Below are 10,245 nucleotides of genomic sequence, written 5' to 3'. Positions count from 1 at the left end.
CTTTCACATATTGTAATAGCTGAATCCTATTATATTATATGTGAATATGATATTTTGGGATGTCACATTTTCATAAATAATTAAGAATAATATAATTGATTATTTCTTAAGATAATTGATTAAGTTATGTATTGTATATGTTTAAGTTTTCATTGGCCATGTCAATATAGAATATGCTTTTGGCAAAAAATGACTTGCATCTTGATACGTGAGTCATCAAAGAACTTCCCATCAAACACTCGTAAAAGCTCCCGTATCCCTCCAACACCTGTCATCTCCTTCTTGCTTGGATCTTGAAGTTTGTTTGATTTCCTTTTACACCTTTAAGGATATGTTCCAAAAAAACTTTCTTTTACTGGATACACACACTTACCGTCTCACACCCATACTCACACACCAAGATTTTATTGAACCTATGCTTTGATACCATATTAAAATGTAAGGGGAAAAGAGAGAAACCACATCACAACTTATTAAGAGATACAATGAAACAAACACGTTGGCAAGAGAGAAAAAGCATAGAACGTTTGAACGTTCTAAAGAGAAGCCAGAGAAAAACTTCTTCAAGTTTTAGGGCACACTCCTCACACACTCACAAACTCAGGTGATGAAGATGATGAGCACATAGAGAGCAAAGGAAGGCACACACATAAGGTACTGAATAAACTTCTGTATTAATATTTGATTTTCTGTTTATCACAAGAATCTCTATGTTAATTATGTTATTTTTATATATTCATTTGTATTTCTGTTTAGCTCATATTTTCATTATTATAAATTCATTACCTTATGCTTATCTTTTACCTAAGAGTATATTTTTACTATATTCAATAATTAGAATCAAGAAGATTCAAATCAATATGAAAAGATATAGATTCAAATCAATATGAAAAGATATCTTGTAATCTCAATATCCCTAGTGTTATCTTCTTGTTCATTTGATTGTGAGAAAACATACTCTTTCGTCAAGTGTTAGAAGAAAGATTTTCAAAAAAATCTAATAATAGACCAAAAGTTTTAAAAAGAATCGATTCATAGATTAGTGCCATATTTTGTTTGGAGAGTTTTTCCCCCAAGAAATAGGAAGTGTAGTACACATGAAACAACAATATCTCCAAAATTGCCATTGAAATCAAAGAATAGATTTTGTCATACATACACCTAAAAGGCATACATACTAATTGATTACACGAACCACCAAGTCCCTAATCTTGGTTAGAAAGTAAACCCTCAAACATTACCATTTACCATGAGATGTACAACAGTAATTTCATCCAAAATCCCATGTACATTATAAGAAAGAGTAAGGAAAACTATATGCACTAAACCAGAAAACAATTTACCACCACCATTTCATTTGTTTACACCAAACACTGACCAATGCTACTATGCTACTCATGGCTATTCCTTTCTGTACACTAACTTACTTGAGATATATCAATTCCATCAGGGTATTTGAATGTATCAGCTGCACCAAATTTGCGGCGTTCTTCGCAATCTTCTTCTAGTTCTTCATCAGTGCTATCATCTTCTTCCCGGTCAACAGAAGGTGAGGAGGGATCATACATACTTTTAGAACGGCACAATTGGGTGGCAAGCATGCTAACTTGACCATGGTGTGATATCTCAACAACGACTGTGTCATCATCTTTTGGTAGGGGTTGTTTCCATGGCTCTCCGTCAATTCTCATGAATGTGCAGTCAGCTGCACCCTTGTGAAACTCAAATCGGATTCTGCTTGTCTGTGTGGTGAGAACAGCAGCATACAAACATAAGTTTGAGCAAACAAAGGAAGGGGGTGAAAGGATAACCTAAATCGCTTGTTCTGTTGTATAAATCACTGTTTGCTCAATAGAAATAATTATTTTTTTTAAATTAAATTGGAATTGTAATAACAACTCTATTTGGAAGGGAAAAATATTTTCTATTTTTGTTTATGTTTTTCATTACAAAGTATTTTCTCACTTTGTTTTCCATTACAAAAAAATAAATAAAAGAATTTGAGTTTGGATTTTCTACAAAGTTTTGTATTTCTTCAAAATACACTAATTTTTTTTAAGATTAAAAGAACTTTTAATATATTAAGATCACTATATTTTGAAAACATCAATAGAGAAATAGGACAAAAAAATTCAAGAGTATTTGAACTCAAAAAATTATACATGTTTGATTTAATAAAATGTTTTCAATTATTCACTTTAATTAATAAAAAAGTCACATCATTTCTACTTTACCTTTGGTTTTGAAAAAGCTTTAAAAAAACGAAATAACCGAGTCCAAAATTTTGTAGTTAAATGAAATCATTTTATCAAATAAAAAGTAATTCTGTTTACTGTTTTACTTTTTATATATACTATTAATTATACCGGTGGTTTTCTGTTTTCATTTTAATCTTTTATAATTAAAACATTAAATAAGTTAATGGACACGTAACTTTGTTAACCTATTTTACTATTTTTATTAAAGTAATTTTTCTAAACATGAAACCCGACAAGACCTAGTGAAATAAAAGTAAAATTTTTATTACGTTGTTGGCTCTCCATCATATATATATATCAAGAAAAAAAAAAAACAGTAATAACTGCTGGTATAATTATAAAACCAACGCGTCCTTACCTGTGCCAAACGAGTCCCGTGTCCATTTGGTGCAAGCAAAACAAGACCATGCCAAGCATCTCTAAAACCAACTACCTCAAATAGGCCATCATCCACATAGGGAAGAGTCAGGTCCCTCTGAGCCAAAATTATTTTATCAGAATCCTCATATGTAATAAATATGTCCAAGTTCTTAACAAGTATGGAATTTGGCACATGAGGAAAAGACATGATGAAATTTGGCACTTACATAAATTGATTTCTTCCTATTTGGTTTTCCCCAAGGATTGAGTCCACCAGAAAAGCTGGGCAAGTTCAGGCAAACAATTGACCGAATGCTGTATATGAAATTAAACGTTTGAATTAGTATGAAGATTCATAAATTATACCAAGGTTACAGGTCTTGTTCACTTTCTTCTTAAGCATTATTCTTACATCTTATGTTGTTGCTTTTTCCAGACATGCTTTAAATAATATTTTTATTTTCTAGAAACAAAATGCTCAATATGTAAAAGAAATGAGTCTTCATAAAGCGTCACCTGCGAGGTATGTGGAGATCTTCCCAATGACCTTTTTTCATTATTTTGACCTTTGCCAGCTGACCTATATTCCTGTGTCAGAATTTAATAATTCTGAATTAGGCTCCCATAGTCAGTCAGATAAATTGTAAACTCAGCACCACATAATTCAGAATACAAGAAGACAACGAAGATAAACTTGGTGCCTCTTTAGTAACTTACCGTGAAGATTGAAACAGAGAAGAAAAGAACCACCCTTGTGAACAGCCAAGCTTCAGATAGGCACTCTGGTTAACAGAAGAAAGGCTTGATGAGAGGGCAAATTATTGACAAAGTACGAAGATTCACCCCTAACTTATGCCAAACATATCCAATAAAGCTTCAAAATCTATTATTGATTTGATTAAATGATAAGCAATACGTTTCTAAGACCTCCATAAATTTTCAGTTACTTTATAATTGAAATTTCACTTGAATGAATATCCAGGACTTTCAAACTAGACTGCAGTTGAAGAGGATAATGTTGAAAATCTTAAGTAATTTCAGATGCATACAATTCGTCCCTATCTATCATATAAATGCTCGGCTAATTTGGAAAAAGCATGTCAAGCAAAAAACTATTAGATTTCGAGTTTATTAGCTGAAAATTTACTACCACCCTCAATACCTATTTTGTATTTATCAGAAAACCATATTGAGCTTGGATAACAATAAGATCCAAATATCTAGTACAACTATATGGATAATGAAATGGAAGCAAAAAATGAAAAGTTGAAAACCATGTATCGCTCCAATATATATCATATGCTATATTGAGCAATTTGGTACCTGATTATATAACTGATTTTTAAACTTTTCTGGATGCAATTTCCTCTCTGAATGAAATGCATAAGATACTTGAGCATCCATTCCTACATAGAACACATACACAATTTTAGGGCTCACTTTCTAGCTGCACTGATACAAAAGCTTTAAAACTCAATTTATTTTGCCCCAGAAGCAATGCTGTGGTTACGCAACTTCTGCCCTTCCGCAGCTCAACTTTTCAAAACTTTTTCCCAATGTACACAGAAAGGTATTTGCCAACCCCACCCAAACAGTTTAAAGACAAGTCTGCTTTTCTTACCCATGCTAAAGTAGTTCCAAAATCCCCCACGGAAAGTGTGGTAACCGTCCTGTAAACATACAACAATTCACTGATAAGCATGTCAATGAAAATATAAAGGACTCACAAAGAAGAAAAACTAAAGAAAAAAAAGCTTAGCACTGCAATTGCTGATTCGATTTTGAATCACTTCTCTACTACTTTTATATGCATGTGATTACAAAGACAATCATTAAAGTCATAGGCCTGCCATTGAAAGCTCTTTTAATGCATGTATAACATACATTTTATGCAGCGTCCAAATGAAGGATGACAATTTGATGTCATATTTGACTCTGAACGAACCACAAATTGCCTAATCTTTTGATAAAAAGAAGAAAGTAACCGAAATTAATAATAGTAAATATTAACTTATTTTTCATCAAATGATTAATAACTCAGGCTTCACAAGCATCTTTAATTTCATTCATGATCTCTTTGTTGGCATCTCCGTGAGTACAGATTTATCGGCACAAATATGTACAGGCATCAACAATGAAAAGGCAAAAAATACACGACTCACCATGTTTAGCTTATCTGTTGAAGAGACACGCTGAAATGCATGCATAGCGTGAGGCAGCTCAAGGGGTGCAATAGGGTCACATGAACCTTCTTTTGGAGCCTTCATTCTCATAACAATATGCCAGCTGTACAAAATCAGTAGTCAAAAACATTATTCAGTTGCAATATAACTAACAGAAGAGGGTAAATAATGTCACATGCTTCAAGCTCCTACATGGAAATGCTGGATGCAGAGGAAAACAGAGTAGCCAATATCCTAATTCCACGTTAGCAACAAAGAGAAAAACCACAGGTATATATTTAATCAGGCGACGACAAGGTTAACGGATGTAAAATTAACATCGTTAAAATCTAAAAAAATCAACAATAAACCTAATACATGATATATTGTACCATAAAAAACATACCCCGACCGCACATCGTTCCTAATTTCGGTCTAGACCTCTGTTATTCTAATAGAAATCATGAATGCTACTGAAGGCAAAAAAAAAAAACAAATCCTATGTTCATTGCTTTTAAAGTACATCATATCTTGAAACCTTAGTGGTAATAAATAATACTATAGTAAAATAAGGGAGGACAAGGAAGGGAGTTTCTTTAGGATAAGACAAAAAAGTACACTATACAAATGCAAAAGTAGTATTTAATCTTCTGAAGCCTATCATCAAAATACACAGTTGTCTCTCACAGGTCAGGGATGCAAGTCTTACAAATGCTCAACTTCTGAAGCCCAAACATTTTAGACAACTGTGTTTTCAGCAAAGTTTCAGTGAATGTCTTCAGCAACGATATATTGAATACAGCATAAATTTATGCAAGTGCACGTGAGAAGTTTCAATAAACTTGAAAATTCAAATAAAAGGAGTACATACCTGTCTATTTTCATTTCCTTTGCCGCTTTTACATTCATTAGGAATGACGTCACTGATTGAATATCCGTGGTTGGATTTTTCTTTCCCTGTAAATAATAAATTATGTTCAGCCTATGTACAACTGATGGACTCTTTATAGCAAAGAACAAAACCTTGCAATTGACCCCGGTTGAAAAGGAAGGTGCCCTTAATGTATTGAGTTATTAATTTTCTATTAAAAATCATTGAACACCCACACCCACACCCACATGCAATGAATTGACAATTGATGTATATTGCAAAATGTCCAAGAAAAAAAAATCCAGCAAACAAATAGCGTTGCAATTCACATCTCAAGAATTAGGGTTGCAATTCAAAATTGGAATTGCAATTTGACATAAAAGATTCACACTAGAAAATGACCGTTAAAATGTAAACAAAAATTACTACTAATGTGTGATTATAATTAGTCAAAGAAATGTCAAACTCCATGAATTGAGATCGACATGCACATTATCAATCAGAACATAAACAAAACGAAAACTGATTCAAGCAATCATGAAATTCAGAGTTCAGCAGACTAAATAGAAAGTTAAATAAAAATACCCATCCAAATGCAAAGGGAAGATTATTTCCCGTCCCCAATGGCACCGTTGCAATTGGTGGCGGATGAGGTAATTTAAGGTCAGATACAACTCCAAGAAGCCAGCTAGCAGTACCATCTCCACCTGCAACCTGATTTTCCAGAATACTTTTAGAAACAGAGTAATCAAAGATCATCAGATAATTACACTATAACAACTTCAATCTTCCTCCTTGCTACAAGTATATCAGAATTAGAGATCACAGCGTGGCAATCATCTTACAATTATTCTCAATCTATTCTGAATTTCCGCTGCAAAATCATCCCCATTGTGCTTGAGCGTTTCCAAAGTAGCATAAAGCCTCTGCAGCACCTTATCCGGAGCATTTTTTCCCAAATCAAAAACCTGGTACGTTAGTTAAATTAAATTATCTTTCCATCAAATAGGTTGTCCCACCTTAATAATAATAATAATTAAAAAGAAAAAAAACTCAGATACTTGCAAAAAAGAAAAAGACAAAATCAGGAAAAAACAGTTTACCTGGTTTTTGTTAAGAAGTGTACTATAGGAAACAAGAAGCTCCCCTCCAAGCTGGCCACCACTTTTGGAGTTTATGAAAACAATCACAGGACACGTAGGTACAGGCGAGACACTTTTTCCCTCAGATCCTGACACTAATATGTAATCCGGAATACAGAACTCTCTCAAAGTTCTATCATAACTACCGTCTCCCATATCTATTTCCCAGCTGCATATTTGTATGACCAAAAGAAAAAAATCAAATTCAATATAAATGCAACAAAACTTTCATGTAATTCCTTCCGTGCTTTTAGGTTTACTGAGGTTCTTTAATAATTGAAATTTCACTCAATTTATGATGTTAATGCAAAACTTTTGCTCTTGGTTTACAATTTTGATTCGCAAACAATACCAAAATAAACTTATGAGCTGTATCTAAGTTCTTTCCATCTAAATTTTCAGGTGATTAAAAATTTTCAAGTGATTAAAAAAAAAAACTAGTGATAATAATTTAAAACTTTAAAAACTAAACAAAAATAACAGAGTAATGACAATCCATCAATATGTAATTCAAAGTACTAAACTACCTCGACTTTCTACAGTAATTACCATCAGCCATTGTCATTTCAAAACTGCGTATTTCGGTCACACAACAAAATATAAGTCAAACATAAATTCTAAAATATATAAATTGGAACAAAAACGAAATATTCTTCTATCAAAACTAGAGTTTGACTTAATTTTCCTTACGAATTAAGAAAGTGAAATTCTAATTCTAATTGAAAATCAATACCAAACACTGAGGGAGCTGCATCAAAGTTTTTCAAGTAATTAAAAAAAAACAAAAACATCCTAACGCGCAGAAGTAAGAAAATAAATAAATAAAAAATAGAACGTTGAAAATTTTAAAAATAAAATAAAATAAACAAAGCAAAAGCAACACGTTAATGACGATCTACCACCACCACCTCTTAACGAGGAAACGAGAAACTGAACGCTTGCAATTTATCACCACCATTTCCTCAAGCGTTTTTTACTTCGGCGAACGCAGCAAAGCTAACCAAACCAAACGAAACACACACAACAAAAGAGAAAGAACTTTTAACAAAACCAACAGTTTTCGAGTTGAATTTTTCACAGAACCGGATTCCGCAAAAGCGAAAACAAAAGCTAATTTATTCGGAGTTCCAAACAGAGCCCTGCGCCCGAAACAGGCATCACGTAACGTATGTGAGCAGTGCGCAGATATTTGAAAAGTAGAAAAGAAGAAGATACCTTACCGAAACGGCACCGTATAAACGTGACGAGTTGCTTTCGTAACGAGATGCTGAGAGCGATCCGAAGAAACAGTGTTTGGTTTGTTTAGCTTACGAAGCAAGAGTGGATTCCTTCGAAAAAAATGCAAGAAATGCGCGTAGAGAAGATATGTAAAGGTCGATTAATGGTGCGAAAGATTGAAGTGGTTTTGAAACGAAACGTTGAAGGTTTATGTAGGAAAAGGTGAAGTTTGAATGTGACAGAGGAAGATGGAGGCTTTGAAACAATGAAAAGTTACTACCAGGATTTGCCGCGTCATGCCACGGTTTCACTGGCTTATCGATTGTTGAGTTCGTCTTGAAAGTGGGGCCCACGCTCCAACGGAACTGCATGACGTGGAAATTTCCTATTTTTCTTTACTTTTGTTTTCTTTCGATTTTATACTAGGACAATGATATTTTAACACCATTTTTTGACACTATTTTGACACTATTTTGACACTGTACACGTGTCAAGATGTGATTGGACGATTTCAAATTGAAAAAGTTGAGGCAGGGGTATATTTGGAAGAGAAAAACCAAAGTTTGTTTTTTAATTTAAAATTGTCCAACCACATTTTGACACGTGTGCAGTGTCAAAATGGTGTCAAAAAAATGGTGTTAAAATTTTATTTTCCTTTATACTAAGTGGGGTAACTTGAGCGTGGTTTTAAAATTAGTAAATGGAGTTGGTAGTTTCTGACTTCACTTTCAATTTTTTTTTATATATTAAGAATTAAATATGTTTGTGTCTTTTATTTGGATTAATTTAGTTTTTTATTTTTAAAACTGTATAAATTATGTTAAGTTTATTTGATGTTTTAAATGTATTTTTTTAAAAAGTGTGTTAAATATTGTAAATAATCCAAGTATTATCATATTTGAAATATATTTAATAAATTTAGTAAAATTTGGTTAAAAGAATTAAATTTACGTATTTATAAAGTTAAGAGACTAAATTGAAAAAAATTTTAAAAAATGATTAATTCAAATTTTCACTGAAAATTAAGAAATCAAAACCATATTTAATCATCTATTAAATTCGTGGCTTGTCAATTTTTTTTTTTTAAAGTTTAAACTTCAAATAAAAGTTAATTTAAAATATTAAATTTTACTATATTATTTAAAGTGTATAATATAATAATATCATAATTAAAATCATTAATATATTTAAATTAAATTTTAATAATAAAATAATTTAAATATAAAAGTAATGATTCTTTTAACTTTTTTAATCAAAAGCTTTAATTAATTATCTAAAATATTTAGGTTTAATTCTTTTTCTACTCTAAATGATAAAAAATGTCCTTCTATATGTATAGAAGTTTTATTTTATTCCACAGCTACCTTCATAGTGGGAATTACATGTGAAGCCCGGAACTATGAAAAGATATGTCTCCAATTTTATTCACTGTTCATAGTCTTACCTACCTCTCTCAATAAATATTAACTCATGAGAATTGTTTAATTTATTTTACTTTTTGAAGTCATTATTATCATTATGGATTGTACTTATTCATCTTCATAAATGTTACTTCTAAGAAAAACCAATATATACTAATATTATAATTTTTAAAAATTCATAAATAAATATCAATTTTATATAGAAATAACTTATAGTACATAAATATATACAAATTGTACTTATAAATTAATTTATAAAATTAAGTTAGATTTAATGTTAATTTTTAATAAATTAAGATACTTTAAAGTTAATTAAAAATAAATTAAATTTATTAGTTTTGTTGTATGATTGACATTTTGAAAAGTAAATATATCTTTCAAACCACATTGTTGTTTTTACTTGAAATTTATCAAATTGATACGAGAGTTTGTTGTGGACTTGTATTTGAGTTTCTGTCAAAAAGGGAGAATATTTACATATAAGGACTTCCATGCTTTACTTAGTAAAAAATATTTGAGTATAAAATGAATATTAAGTGAGTGTATTCCTTTCGATAAAATATATTTATAAGCTTTGTGAGCCTATTTATATGTAAAGATTGTATATAGAGAATAATAATAAATAAAGTTAACTCAAGATATAACAATACATTAATATAAGGAACTAGATTTGATTTAGTATAGCCTAGATTTTGTCTATATTATCATAAGTATCATCTTTCCTTTATTTTAAGAGTGTTAATATCTCATACATATCTTGTACTGGGATCTCATGTTAATTGAATCATTTTAGGCTAGACAATAATGATATAT

At 31.1% G+C, this 10,245-nt stretch overlaps 1 protein-coding gene across 4 annotated transcripts; it reads right to left on the bottom strand.

Moving 5' to 3' along the window:
• Positions 1–1,098: 1,098 nt before the first annotated feature.
• Positions 1,099–8,361, bottom strand: LOC106754497 (diacylglycerol kinase 5). Of its 4 annotated transcripts, XM_022778745.1 has the most exons (14): positions 7,702–7,967; positions 7,321–7,365; positions 6,755–6,962; positions 6,497–6,619; positions 6,237–6,365; positions 5,652–5,737; positions 4,781–4,904; positions 4,240–4,288; positions 3,942–4,024; positions 3,336–3,400; positions 3,135–3,206; positions 2,846–2,933; positions 2,617–2,733; positions 1,099–1,742 (listed from the first exon to the last, which is right to left on the bottom strand). In XM_022778745.1, the coding sequence occupies exons 1-14, from the start codon at positions 7,749–7,751 to the stop codon at positions 1,419–1,421; spliced, it is 1,563 nt and encodes a 520-aa protein (XP_022634466.1). In that variant the 5' UTR covers positions 7,752–7,967; the 3' UTR covers positions 1,099–1,418. The 4 variants fall into 4 exon arrangements, with proteins under 4 accessions (XP_022634466.1, XP_022634467.1, XP_014492012.1 ...); XM_022778746.1 differs by lacking the exons at positions 7,321–7,365; positions 7,702–7,967 and adding an exon at positions 8,009–8,361; XM_014636526.2 differs by lacking the exons at positions 7,321–7,365; positions 7,702–7,967 and adding an exon at positions 8,014–8,361.
• Between the last annotated feature and the right edge of the window lie 1,884 nt (positions 8,362–10,245).

The sequence above is a fragment of the Vigna radiata genome, chromosome 2, assembly GCF_000741045.1.
Source record: "Vigna radiata var. radiata cultivar VC1973A chromosome 2, Vradiata_ver6, whole genome shotgun sequence".
Lineage (NCBI taxonomy): Eukaryota > Viridiplantae > Streptophyta > Magnoliopsida > Fabales > Fabaceae > Vigna > Vigna radiata.
This window is presented reverse-complemented; position numbering and strand designations above follow the sequence as displayed.